Source organism: Palaemon carinicauda, chromosome 14 (assembly GCF_036898095.1).
Source record: "Palaemon carinicauda isolate YSFRI2023 chromosome 14, ASM3689809v2, whole genome shotgun sequence".
In the NCBI taxonomy this organism is placed as follows: Eukaryota; Metazoa; Arthropoda; class Malacostraca; order Decapoda; family Palaemonidae; genus Palaemon; species Palaemon carinicauda.
Window position 1 is genome coordinate 124,280,347 of NC_090738.1, and position 14,966 is coordinate 124,295,312.

Below are 14,966 nucleotides of genomic sequence, written 5' to 3' on the forward strand. Positions count from 1 at the left end.
ATTTGCCACTTACCAGAAATATGACACCTTCAGACTTCTTTTCTTAAATTTACGGCAAGTACAGTAGTACTATTCTCATAACTCCTGATACAGACCACTAAAATATTTGATATCGTTACTCGATGTTTTGATGATGGTATTACTGTCATAAGATTACTCGGTAACACTCCGAATGGAAACCACTCAGTTTGCCAGCTTGCCTTCCGCCAGAATTATGACGTCACAAGACATGTGACGTGAACTCGACAAAGAATGACTTGCAAAATATTTAAAACCCTTTTATTTTCTTGCAAGAAATTAAAGAAAATACTAACTTACCAAGCAAAAGTATTTAATTTTCTTAATGTAAAAGAAAATATATTATTTCTAAGAAAATATTTGCCCTATTAGCATACAGTAGGGTCCCGAATTATGGGTGTTCGAATTATACGATTCCCCTTTTCTGCGATCGCTATTTTTAAAAAATAAATTTTCTGTATCTGCGAAGCTGTTCAAAGTCTGCGAGTCAAGCACTACAAAATGTATCAAATCTATAAATTGGTAACCCTAAATATGGTGGTTTATAATAAATGTTACAAAACAATATTAATATTACACCTTAACATAATTTCATAATGAATAGCCTATTTAAGGATAAAATTCCACATCAACAATGAAATCAACTGTTAACTGTGCGAGTCCAGCTGACAAAATGTAAACAGAATTGTGGTTATGTTCTCGGCAATCTTTATCCTTCTCCAACCTTACGATAATTGTAATGGTAGTGTTAATGATGGTATATTAAAGCATAATTTTTGTTTAGTACAGTATACTGTATATAAAAGCCTTATTTTTCCCTCCGGGCGTTCAAGGTTTTCACGAGTAGACTGGGATCGTTTATCGGCAGTGAATAGCCTAAACTTCGGTAACGAGTCGGCAATATTTTGTCATATTTTAAACAGCATACATTTGATTTGCAAAGATTGGTTTTGTAGAGTAGACAGTAAAATAAAAATCTCTAGAGAGAGAGAGAGAGAGAGAGAGAGAGAGAGAGATTTGATGCCAGAAATCAATCTCTCTCTCTCTCTCTCTATCTCTCTCTCTCTCTCTCTCTCTCTCTCTCTCTCTCTCTCTCTCTCCCCGTAAGAAATAAAACCTTAGTTCACATATGGCAACCTGAGTATAAGAATGAAATTAACATGAATATTGTTAGTTGTGGTGATCAATTCCTCGCTTCAGGAGGTACACGAAACAAAAACACGGCATTCGATTACTCTCTCTCTCGTGTTATACAATACTTACAAATAGATGATGAAACCAAAATCGGTTTTCTTAAAGTGTCAATTAAATACAAAACGAAAAAATTATACCGTGTAAGCATCCATTTCAATCATAGCTTAAAATACGGTATCCGATTTCATCAGCAAACTACTGTTTTTTAGGAAATACAATTCTATTCCGGATAATTTTTACTCTTTAAATAGTCAATTGTGCTATAATAAAACATGTACTTATGTTTTTAAATTTTGGGAGTGTTTTAAAAATTGAGTATTGCTGACTTCTTTTTGTTTTACTTTTGGCTGTGATCACATCAGCTGATGTTTAGCTGCCGCTCTCACGAATATGGACAACGAATACGTTAACAAAGAATTGTTTACACCATCTGTTAACTTATTCAAACCATCTATACAGTTAGTATTACATAAGCACCAATGTGTTATAATCTATCATATTTATTGTTTAGTACATTTAAACCCCCTCTCTCTCTCTCTCTCTCTCTCTTTCACCGAACGTAATAGCGGTAACCTAATTGTTCGATGACTTTAAAAATAGGCCTAGTACTTTCTTCTTCTTTTACCTTTTTTGCATATGGTTCCATAATTGAGGTGGGTACAAGTTGACCTATAACTGAAGTTAGAGAAAGTATTTTGGATATGGAAAGGACAATTATCTTTTGTAACAGTTTAGAATTATCGTAAATTATCATTCTGTCATTAGCGGCAGTTTGCTATTATGGATTAAACGCATAAGAAAAAATATGTTTTCCAGCTTTGCTACGAATTTAGGAATTTATATGGATACGGTAAATAAAATATTTGTAATAACATAATGTTTACTAAATGTTTGTAATATCATTCGTTATCACTTTGATCATGTGTGTTTAATGCATTCTTTTGTTTATTATGATCGAAGATGGAGCGTAAACATATGGAAGGTTTCCGTTCCAGGCGGTGTCATAAAGAAAAATATTATATAAATGGCATTCATTTCATTTAATTGGAGGTTCTAAGAAAAATTAAGTAGAACATTGGTAATAACAAAATCAACATATAATCAATACTTATTAAGATTGCTGTCGATGCAAAAACTAACCTATACACAGATGTGTAAATGCGTCTGTTTCTTCGTTATGATTAGAGATAAACGTAAACAAAACATTGGTTGTCGTTTCCTATTGTGCTTTTTGGCGTGTTTAGGAAACGCATGATATCAAATCGCCTTTATTTTGATAATTCTGGATTTTCAATCATACAACAAAAGCTAGTCTATAGAGTGATGGTTTTGCTATTCACCAGTTGTCTTATACAATAGATATGACAAACATTAAAATTTGTCTGTATTTTGGGTCGTGTTATATCCGGAAATATATGGTGTTTACACCCATCCTGGTTGTAATTTTAACCATTTTTCAAGTCATTAGAACTTTAAAGTATATTAAATGTTTGATTTATTTACAAAAACAATTTGATATTATAAAGAAATACAGTACAGTACAAAGAAATTATTGGAAATGGGTAGTAAACACGTTTGAATAGGCAAGTTGCTGGTTGCCATGGCCCAAATGGAATTATTCCTGTTAGATGTGTGGTTCGAAATACGCGATTTTCCATTTATACGAGGCCATTGATCGACCAAATTCTCGCATAATTCGGGACCCTACTGTACTTTAGATAAATATTGATCTATTATCTTAGCTTAAACAAAACTAGCGTAGAGTCAAATTTACGCAATGTATTACTCATAACAACTGATACAGACCCCTAAAATACTTTGTATCGTTACTTGATGTTTTGATAATGGAAATACTAATGCTAATCATTAGCCTTTTGGTAGAAAATCACTGTATTGCCCCCTCGTTTTACGCTGGTAATATGACGTCACCAGACGTATGATATGAACTTGACAGATATTAAAACTTTTCTTAATGTAGTTTTTACTGAAAATAGATACTGTATACAGTATTATCAATAAAAAAAACAGATTTACCAAGATAAATCAGTCCATTTTTATACAAGAAAATAATAATTTCCAAGGAAATATTTGTCCTATTAGCGTACTATTTACGATAAACTTGTGACATCATCACCCTGAAAAAATGGTCGTAAAGTTGAAGTCATAAGTCGCATAGGTCGTAAGTTAACAACTACCTGAATAGTCTGTATTACTTACGCGAGATTATACACATCCCAATACTGGTGGTTAGCTTGGAGACTTGCCCTCCCTAGGTTGACCAGGGTACCACCCACCCACTGAGATACTACCACTAGAGAGTTATTGGGTCCTTTGACTGGCCAGACAGTACTAAATTGGATCCCTCTCTCTGGTTTCAGCTCATATTTTCTTTTCCTATACATATACTGAATAGTATGGAGTATTTTTTCTACATTTTCCTCTGTCCTCATACACCTGATAACTATCAGATTACCAAACAATTCTTCTTCACTCAGGAGTAACACTACTGCACTGTTAAGTGTTCAGTTGCTGCTTTCCTCTTAGTAAGGGTAGAAGACTCTTAAGTTATGGTAACCATCTCTTCTAGGAAATGGACATTCCAAAATCAAACCATTGATCTCTAGTCTTGGGTAGTGCCATAGCCTCTGTACTATGGGCTTTCACTGTCTTGGGGTAGAGTTCTCTTCCTTGAAAGTACACTACTCTATCTTATTTCTCTTCCTCTTGTTTTTTCAAGTTTTTATAGTCTATAATGAAAAATTATTTTAATGCTGTTATTATTCCTAAAATATTTTATTCTACTTGTTCATTACTTCTGTTGTAGTTCATTTATTTCCTTGTTTCCTTTTCTCACAGGACTATTCTTCCCTGTTGGAGCCCTTTAGCTTATAGCATAGTGCTTTTCCAACTAGGGTTGTAGCTTAGCTTATCATAATATGTACAAGACATTCATCTAAATCCACTTTACTAACACTTTGTTCTTTGTGTATCATAAACCTGGTCACTGAACTTGAAGTTGGGAGCAAATAGTTTTAAAACTATTCACACCACCCCATTCTTAAATAAAACATTGTTTCAAAGTCGCGCAGCACAAATACGTTTGGCATTTGAATAACAATCCTGATGGGAGGGGGACGTCCTTTGAACAACAATAAGTTTATCAGATTTGCGTGAATGTGGTATTCACACGAAGCAAACATTAAACATGACTAGTCTCTGAATAATGATTTTAAAAAATGACACAGGCATTAATGGGACCTATATGGATCCTCTCTTTCTGTAGAGTTGATCATAAAAAAGTACATTGATTTTAAAAATGACACATGCATTGGCAAAGCCTAGATGATGTCAAGGTATTACAGATGAGCAAAGTCATGCAGTGTGGTTAGGAAAGTGAATTTAATCAGAGGTGGTAAAAGTCACAACAACACAGAAAATTTATGTTTCCTTGATGAAGTAATCTACCATTATTATGGCAACAAAAGTAAATAAATTCTATAAACTTACTGGGACAATGATAAGAAGTGGAGCTATGTTGATATCTGGTATAGCAGGTATGCTTAAATCCCCCAGTGGCAGAGCATTTAGTGGGCGTCCTTGGTTTACCATGTTTAGGAGTCTCTTTGCTTCCTCCTGTGAAAGTAAAGAAATATGCAATTAGATTCAGGTAATTTCCAAATATGGCTAATAGAAGGTTACAAATACTGTATATGAATTGATAGCTGACAATAAACTCCTAGAATAGTGTTGACAGCAGCTTTGAATTTAATATAAGAACACAAAGACCTATAACTATTCATGATGATAAATCATTATGCTGACTTAACGTGAACTTCCAAGTATAAGATGATTCTTTAGAGATGACAAGGTAAAAATTTAGGGCAAATTTTAATGAATTTAGGTCACGTTCTGTGGTGTAAGACAATTGCAGCAAGAGATATCCTACCAAATATTGGTCTATGGTCAGCAGGAAGTCGTTCTTCCTGATGGCCTGAAGAACTTAAACTTTATTTGCAAAACAAACAGGTTCATGAGGGAGAGGTCTATGACAGGTCTCCAGGCCCCTGTCAACTTTTCAGCTTCTCTACTAGGAAGAGGTTGCTGAAGGAGCCTGGAGAGTAACTAAGACTGCTACTATGGCCCCCTTGAGCAACATCTTGGACAATTCCCCTGGAAGTAGGTCTGAGCTAACGGGAACGGACAGTCCATGAACAGGACTTGATATCCTGAACGGAAAACTTTAACCATCCAAAGATTGGCCATGAAGAACTGCCATCTGTCTCAATGGCTTTGTAGGCATCCCCCCCAACTGGTGGTGAATGGGGGGGACTTGCCCTCCCTAGTAGGAGCCTCTACAGCTGCGACTCCTTCGTTCAGAACTGTGACCTCTCCGAAGAAAAGTGGGCAAGTGGTCCTGCTTCCTAAGCTGCTTGGAGCCCATAGGAGGTAACAAACATTTCTGTTGGGAGGGCTATTTAAAGAAGGAATTCCTTGGAGGTGGCTGAGGCTGGGAACAGGTTGGAAAATCTACCACGTTGCAGTTTCTCAGGAACATGGCATCTCTGCGAGACAGCCGTTTGGTGCACCTCGCCGAAACAGCATCATGCTTCTTAATGATACTGTTGCCTTAAAGGGAAACTACCTGGTGGAGCAGACACTTCAGAGCTTTGGCTCCAGATCTAAGCAGATCTTCGAATTGCTTGACGAAATCCCCTTTCTTCGGGTTCTGTCACAACAAAGCGGGACACTGCTCCTGACCACTGACCTAACCAGGAGCAGGCCTAGATGGCAGACATGGCAGCAACCTCCATATTAGGAATTTCAGATGCAAAAAAGATTAGAAGGAATGTTAGCCAACCTGTCACTTGGTATACTAGGTACAAGATTGGCAACATCAGGATCAGTCGGGAAAGGACTTGTGAGAGTCTCAGAGAAAACATTTAACTTCCTCTGACGATAAAGTGCTAATGGGGGTAGTTTCGAGGATCTGCTAGACTTGAGAAAATTCTCTAGAACCGAGACTCAATTATTAAACAGGTCTAAAGTGTCACGAGTCTGATTAGAAAGATAAATCAAATAGGTCTTGTACTTTGTGACAGTGGGAAAATTGCATTAATGGCGCAACACCTACTTGTAACTTGTACGCGAAGAGGTTCACTCAACCCGTCCAAGTGACCAATAGGCTCATAATCTTAAAAAGAAATTAGTAGTTTCAGAACAGGATGTCAGAACCTTGAATGGGGCCAAATCAGCCGAGCTGGGGCCTATACACACAACAGGGTTTGGCGAGTCATTAATTGTGATCAGAGCACGATACGCCTGATTCGGCTCCTGTTTAGGAATATAGGGTGATTCCGTATTGGAATCAACATAAAATGGATGGATGTGGTGAAGAGGGAAATGGGTGAAGTGTGACTGGGGGAGGAAGATGCAAGGAAGAGAAATAAATTTAGATGGAAAAGTTGACTTGAGCAGCCTACCTTGCTATACAGTGGGATTAATAAGGTTGAATGAAGGAGAAATTCTGATACACACATCTAAAGATACTGTACATCAGTTTACAATTAACATTATTAATCCTTTGAGCACCATACACATCAAAATCTTTAGCCCTTATTGGAGACATTTTTCCTTAACTCATCCAAGCACAAAAACTATTAAATATACAAGACTTTTCCAATATTTTCCATTGCATAGGTGAATAAATTTCCTTTCCATTGATAAGTTTACAATTAACATTATTAATCCTTTGAGCACCATACACATCAAAATCTTTAGCCCTTATTGGAGACATTTTTCCTTAACTCATCCAAGCACAAAAACTATTAAATATACAAGACTTTTCCAATATTTTCCATTGCATAGGTGAATAAATTTCCTTTCCATTGATATGTCAAATATTTTTTCTCAAATACTCATATGCATTACTAATAAAAGACAAAAAATTTGTAATAACTGGGAGCAAAGATACATCCAATGCACCAAAGGGATTAAAATACTAATTAGTTGTCATGAACTTTAGCAAACTTGACCGCTACATTAGTTAAAGAATAGAATGTAATTTTCCTAAATAATGTAATAATCACAGAGGATACAAAATAATCTTACCAAAAACACAGCTTTACTTTCTTGCAGGCTTTTGATACTCTCGTCCCAAGCTTTTATTGATCTTGAAAGAGTAGGACGATCTGGGATAGAATCTTCTGATGCATGCTGCAGTAACTGCCTCAGGCGAACAACTTCAGTAGTAAGTCGCTCAATGGTCCTGAGGGGGGGAGAAGTATTAGTTTTATCACATGAGTCAAGATATTCAACTCTTATAAGGTCAGCCTATGACAGAAATAGGAAAAGTTATAAAATTTAACTTTTATGGAAAACCCAAATAATATTCTAGATGCTATCTCAAAGTAATGTGTACTTGTAAGTTTTTTCAGTTAAAAGAATTGAAATCATGTTAATGCTAAGCTCTAAGCAACTTACAATGAATTAAAATACATTACTCATAAATTTGGCAGTTTAAAAGTCATCCACTAATTTGCAGGCATGGCTGTAATCAGAAGCTACTGTCATGGACAAAATGTAATTAGTGTTGAAAACAAACAATTGAATGGAAAAGAATTACATATACCTGTTAAGATGAGACTCTGCAAGGTCCTTCTTAATGCAAAGGTACTTCACTTCTGCTTCGTGGGCACGTCTAGAACTACTCGAGAGCGACTCCTGGAGGTTCCTCACTTCCTCTCTCAACTGTTTACTAACTTTCCTGAAAGATTATATACATTCAACATTAATTTCTTAAAGATAAACCAACTTTTATTATACAAACCCAACATTAGTAATGATATAAGGTCCAATTTTTTATTCTACAATTCCATATGAATTAGTATTTTGAATAACTAACTGAATAACAACAGGCAATAAATTGGTTGCTGTGTATATGCTGTTACATAAGCAAGCACACTATAGTAAAGTTACTAACTTTTTGTGTTAGGGATAATTTATTCATGAAAATTCGAGATTGGGAGGAAGGTGTGATTATTGTAACCATCACAAATCATTTTCTGGGCTCATCCTGTGTTGCTCTGTGAAATACTCCTTAAAGCACCATTTCAAAGGTATGAATACTGCTAAATATACCAGAGAAAAAAGTTGCATTGAATGCTAGGAATATATCCAGCTCGCTCACCCCTAAAAGGGTGTTGGTATTAAAACTGGGGCGAGTGATACCACTACCAGAGATCCCTTTCCAATTAAACTTCTCCCTCCTCAAAATTCCCCATTACTACGAGGTGTCGTTCACTACAGCTACTAAACCCCCCCCCCCCCCCCCCCCCCCCACAACCACCACCACCACCACCACTACCTAACCTTCTCCCACATTCCTTGTTAGCACCCGTGAACGTTCGGACGTGTTTTTCGTAGCTCTGTGTTTTTTTTTTTTTTTTTTTTTTTTTTTTGTGCTTTGAAGATGTCAGGCATTCTGGAGATCCATGCTCCCAATTTGAGTATTATATTGGTCTGTTTGGGATTTCTAGGTAGCATCACACGTTCATTCAATAACCTTGTTGGGTTTTATCTCAGACGCTTTGTTGACGCTCACTACGGGTGTGTATGCGGTCTTTTGGTGTCGCTTCCTCGGGATCTCTTTGTTTTGTAAGACTTTCTATTAGTTCCTTATACTAATTGTAGTCTTATTTTTGCGTTAAAGTTTAAGCAGGACAACACGTTACTGGGACTTGTAGGATCCATTATAGAGAATATCTGAGATACAGGTACTAATCTATGCCTTCATTATGCAGGATGGACATGATGGATACATAATGCTGCAACCCTGATGAATGAAAATAAGAGGGATGTTACTGTGCATCCCAATGAAAATGAAAAGAGAAGGCTCTTATTCTTATGTGAGGTGCAGCATACTATTGCCAAGGAGATTCATGCTTAAAAGACACCATAACTAAAAATATAAAGTTACAAAGAGGAAGATAACTAACCCTAAATCCACATCTGAAGTGGGGGTCAACAATAATGTAGCACTTACCAAGCCTAAATAGTAGATGTTCACCAAGCTATAACCCTGATCATTGGCACCTACATAACGTATCATTTGTGTGTGACTGGAACAGTTAAAAATCAGTGTGGTTCTACTCTTGTCTCTTTAGTTAAAGAATATTGAAAGATTGAAGAGTAATTATACGCTTTCAGTCTGCTAAAGCTTCTAGATTCACTTCCTCCACAGTGGAAATGAAAAGGGTTAAGAGGTCAATCAGGAGGGGTGACTTCTTTTCTTCCAAAAATATTTTTACTGGATATATGGATTTTGGTCCAAAGGGAGCTTCCAGGAGGACATTCAGTGCCAAGTTATATCCGGAAGAAAATCCCAAAGTTGTGCGCTGCTATGAAGTTGAAGGTAAAAGAGGGTGGAATGTAAAATGGAAAGCAGGAGTGGCAACGGAGGTAAAACTGTTTGAACACTGTAAAGAGCCTTCTTAAAACTACAGGATGCCCACTGCCTCCTATCCATCCACATGTCGCGAACGTCCCTCCAATTTATGCAAAAAGGAAAATTCAAGCAGTTTCACATCCTCTGCTTCAGCCCCTTATTGGCAACAGGTCTTTAAAAACGATGCAGGCGTCCCTGGGAAAGCTGGTCTCTGCCTTCCTTCCCGTAGTAATTATAGCCAGGTCACACAAAACTTGCACATGGGTATTTAGATGTGCTTCACACTTCCTCGTGGACAATTTCACTGTCGTTTTAGCATTTATTTTCAGTTAATTTCACAAAATGTTGGTCATAACCATTGATCTCAAACAGTTTCCCCATTAACGTAATATAGGATGCTGCTAGACCTTTACTAATTGTCATGAAAGGGCCATATAAATAAACAGACCAACATATCAAGCCAGCTTTGAGGTTCCCATCTCCTGAACCCCCAGGTATAGGATATTTAGTCACTGGGAAAAAAATATTAATTCATATCTTAAAATCAAATGAGAGAGAGAGAGAGAGAGAGAGAGAGAGAGAGAGAGAGAGAGAGAGAGAGAGAGAGAGAGAGAGAGAGAGAGAGAGAGAGAGAGAGAGAGAGAGAGAGAGTGAGTGAGTGAGTGAGTGAGTGAGTGAGTGAGTGAGTGAGTGTGTGTGTGTGTGTGTGTGTGTGTGTGTGTGTGTGTGAGAGTGTGTGTGTGTGTGTGTGTGTGTGTGTTTTAGTTTATTCCTAACCTCCACCTCCTCAACCATCGGGAACTATAACTCAGGTTCAAACACTATTGTGGGGAGGCGGGGGGAAGGGAGAAGAGTCCATGGTCATTCATATAACCTGAGTAACAATTTAAATAATATAGCCATAACCTAGAGTTTTTCTTAAACAGAATAATGTGATATTTATATATATTGTAAAATAATTAGTATTAAATATAAATATAACATTTTTAAAACTTATTTGTTTTTCCTTACTATGCAACCCAGTCTTTTAATAGGAGTAAGATTTCAGCATAGCTGGAGTGCGGCTCTTAAAACTCTATGATGAGGTGTTGGTGTGGAAACGCCAAACCTCACTCTTCAGTATACTGAGTAGCCCCTTTGACCTTCACCTAGAACTTGAGGGATAGATGAGGTGGGAAGTAAAACTTAAAGAACTCATGTCTGTTATGTTAGGAAAGATACAAAATAATTGAAAAATTTATGATTTGTTCCTACACATGTATAAACCCTTGTCCTTTGATAGGAGACTTTATCCATTTTTGGGGGAAGGACATCCCTATAACCAGGCCAGCTGCAATAAAAGCCTGGGATGGCTAACCACTCTGATCTAAGTAGGTGCATAAGTATTGGCTCCTATCAACTCTCATGCAACTGAAAAGAAATTCAGGTGAAGGGCTAGGTTACAGTCTGTCGGTGAAGAGCCTTTGACATAAAAGATCTGTCCAAAGAGTGTGGTCAACATAAAGTACTGTAATAGATTTGTCCACCTTGACACCACCTTCAGCCAAGTAAGGAGGGTAGGGGGGACTTCTATACTTACTCATAGAGAAAACCTACTTGGTACAGTAGCTCACCTGCATCAACGTTAACACCTAACTCACTGAAAGGTTATTCTTCAAGGCTAGCATAGAATCAATTCCTCTGATTTTGATTTTTTGAGGAAGAGGCAGGCGGGCTCTTCTGAATCTCTAGCTGAAGGAAGATATGATCTCCAAATGGTTTCTTGAAGCCAAAAGGCAATGGTATTCTTAAGCGACCTTTTTGAGTCTACCTTTTATTATTATTATAGTGATGCCTCAGGATACAAAAGTAATCCGTTCAGGATACGGTTTCGTATCCTGATTTTTTCGTATCCTGAGTCGCGTTTTACATGTAAATAGCCTAATCCGTTCCAAGCCTTACAAAAAGTCACCTTTTCTTTCATAAACACGCTAAACTGTAGTAATAAACATGCAATGCAGCCATTTCTATCATTCAGTAATTAACCCAACCGTTAAAAACAGCCTAATCCATTCCAGAAACCACCATGAGATTATTCAATAATGTAATTATAGTCTAGTTATCCCCTCCAAGCCCTAAGAAAACGGTCCATTTTCTTTACTACTGTATAAAAGTTACGGTACTGTATGTAAAGCATTTGGATCAGTGAAGGTGTATTGTTACCTGTACACCTAAATTAAGGGTTGATACCCTGAAAAAAAAGGTACTGTACTCTCGGCGACGAGTTGGGATCTCGTAAGCTTTTCGTATACTGGGGCATAAAAATGATATTTTAATTATAAAATAAATTTTTGAATATACTTACCCGGTGAATATATAATAGCTGAGCCTCTGGCGGCTCGACAGAAAAACACACAAAAACTCGCGAGCGATCGCTATGAAGGTTGCGGGTGTGCTCACTAGCGCCAACTATCGGCCAGATACCGCATATACATGTAAACAGACCCAATTTTTCTCATCCCGCTGGGTCTCTATCGGGGAGGAAGGGGGGGCCTTTAATTTATATATTCACCGGGTAAGTATATTCAAAAATTTATTTTATAATTAAAATATTTTTAAATATTTAACTTAGCCGGTGAATATATAATAGCTGATTCACACCCATGGTGGTGGGTAGAGACCAGAGTTAATTAAGTTTACAGCGTATATGCTTAGAGTTTTTGACAGTTATATCATAACAAAACCCAAATATATAAAGGTACCTGGTAAGGAAGTCGACTTAGACGATTACTCTGCCTTATTAGTCTGTCTTCCTCACGAAGCCTAGCGATCCTCTAAGGATGCTGAAAGACTCCCAGAAGCTGAAGTATTAAGGGCTGCAACCCATACAACAGGACCTCATCAAACCCCTAATCTGGGCGCTCTCAAGAAATGACTTTGACCACCCGCCAAATCAATCAGGATGCGAAAGGCTTCTTAGCCTTCCGTACAACCCAAAAAACAATATTAAAAACATTTCAAGAGACAGATTAAAAAGGATATTGGAATTAGGGTAATGTAGTGGTAGAACCCTCACCCACTACTGCACTCGCTGCAACGAATGGACCCAGTGTGTAGCAGTCCTCGTAAAGAGTCTGGACATCTTTTAAGTAAAATGACGCGAACACTGACTTGCTTCTCCAAAAAGTCGCGTCCATAATACTTTGCAGAGATTTATTTTGCTTGAAGGCCACGGAGGTTGCTATAGCTCTAACTTCGTGCGTCTTAACCTTAAGCAAACATCGGTCTTTCTCATTCAAGTGAGAATGAGCTTCTCGTATTAAAAATCTGATAAAATATGACAAAGCATTCTTTGACATAGGCAATGATGGTTTCTTAACTGAGCACCATAATGCCTCAGATTTACCTCGTAATGACTTAGTACGAGCTAAATAGAACTTAAGAGCTCTAACAGGACATAATACTCTTTCCAGTTCGTTGCCTACGATCTCTGATAAGCAAGGAATATCAAAAGATTTAGGCCAAGGACGAGAAGGCAGTTCATTTTTGGCCAGGAAACCAAGTTGAAGTGAACAAGTGGCTTTTTCTGTAGAAAAGCCGATGTTCTTACTGAAGGCATGAAGTTCACTGACCCTTTTAGCCGAAGCCAAGCACACTAGGAAAAGTGTCTTGAGGGTGAGATCCTTCAGGGAGGCTGAATGTAATGGCTCAAACCTGTCTGACATGAGGAACCTTAGGACCACGTCTAAGTTCCATCCAGGAGTTGCCAAACGACGTTCCTTAGAGGTCTCGAAAAACTTGAGGAGATCTTGGAGATCTTTATTGTTGGAAAGATCTAAGCCTCTATGTCGAAAGACCGAAGCCAACATGCTCCTGTAGCCCTTAATCGTGGGAGCTGAAAGGGAGCGAACCTTTCTCAGATGTAAAAGAAAATCTGCGATTTGGGCTACAGAGGTACTGGACGAGGACACAGATGCTGACTTGCACCAGTCTCGAAAGACTTCCCACTTCGACTGGTATACTCTAATGGTAGAAGCTCTCCTCGCTCTTGCAATCGCACTGGCTGCCTCCTTCGAAAAGCCTCGAGCTCTTGAGAGTCTTTCGATAGTCTGAAGGAAGTCAGACGAAGAGCGGGGAGGCTTTGATGGACATTCTTTACGTGGGGCTGACGTAACAGATCTACCCTTAGAGGAAGACTTCTTGGAAAGTCTACCAGCCATTGAAGTACCTCGGTGAACCACTCTCTCGCGGGCCAGAGGGTAGCAACCAACGTCAACCTTGTCTCTTCGTGAGAGGCGAACTTCTGCAGTACCTTGTTGACTATCTTGAATGGTGGGAATGCATATAAGTCCAGAAGAGACCAATCCAGTAGAAACGCGTCTATGTGGATTGCTTCTGTATCTAGGACTGGAGAGCAATAGATTGGTAACCTTTTGGTCAACGAGGAGGCAAAGAGGTCTATGGTGGGTTGACCCCAAGTAGCCCAAAGACTCTTGCCCACGTCCTTGTGGAGGGTCCATTCCGTGGGTATAACCTGACCCCTCCGACTGAGACAGTCTGCCACGACGTTCAAGTCCCCCTGGATGAATCTCGTCAACAGGGAGATGCCTCGATTTCTTGACCATAAGAGAAGGTCCCTTGCGATCTCGAGCAGCGTGAAGGAGTGTGTGCCTCCTTGCTTGGAGATGTACGCTAAAGCTGTGGTGTTGTCTGAGTTGACCTCTACCACTTAGTTTCGAAGAAGCTTTCGAATATCATCAAGGCCAAGTGGACTGCTAATAGCTCCTTGCCGTTGATGTGCATGCTCTTCTGACTTGAGGTCCACAGACCCGAGCATTCCCGACCGTCCAGGGTCGCACCCCAACCCAAATCTGACGCGTCTGAGGACAACACGTGGTTTGGGTTCTTGACTGCTAGGGATAGTCCCTCTCTCAGACTGATATTGCTGTCCCACCCTTTCAGGCATGCCTTTACTGGTTCGGAGACTGGGAATGATACCGTCTCTAATGTCTTGTCCTAGTTCCAGTGAGAGGCTAGATGGAACCGGAGAGGCAGAAGGTGTAGTCTCCCTAGTGAGACAAACTGCTCCAGGGATGAGAGAGTCCCTACGAGACTGTTCCAACTCCTGACTGAACAAACGTTCTCTTTTCAGCATTAGTTGGACTTCGAGCAGGGCTTGTTCTATTCGGGTGGCAGACGGAAAAGCCCGAAAAAACTGGACTGCGAATCTCCATCCCCAAATATAGAATAATCTGGGATGGGATCAGTTGGGACTTTTAGGTTGACCAAAAGTCCCAACTCCCTGGCCAGACTCAACGTCTAATGTAGATCC

General features: G+C 38.8%; 1 protein-coding gene across 1 annotated transcript in view; it reads right to left on the reverse strand.

The window, feature by feature from the left end:
- The window catches only part of LOC137653738 (E3 ubiquitin-protein ligase TTC3-like), a 250,667-nt gene that overhangs the window by 9,245 nt on the left and 226,456 nt on the right, over window positions 1-14,966 (reverse strand). Inside the window, exons 31-33 of the mRNA XM_068387356.1 lie at window positions 7,841-7,975; window positions 7,321-7,477; window positions 4,720-4,845 (exon numbers count right to left, since the gene is read on the reverse strand). Coding sequence (XP_068243457.1) covers window positions 4,720-4,845; window positions 7,321-7,477; window positions 7,841-7,975 — 418 coding nt within the window. The remainder of the gene's footprint in view (window positions 1-4,719; window positions 4,846-7,320; window positions 7,478-7,840; window positions 7,976-14,966) is intronic.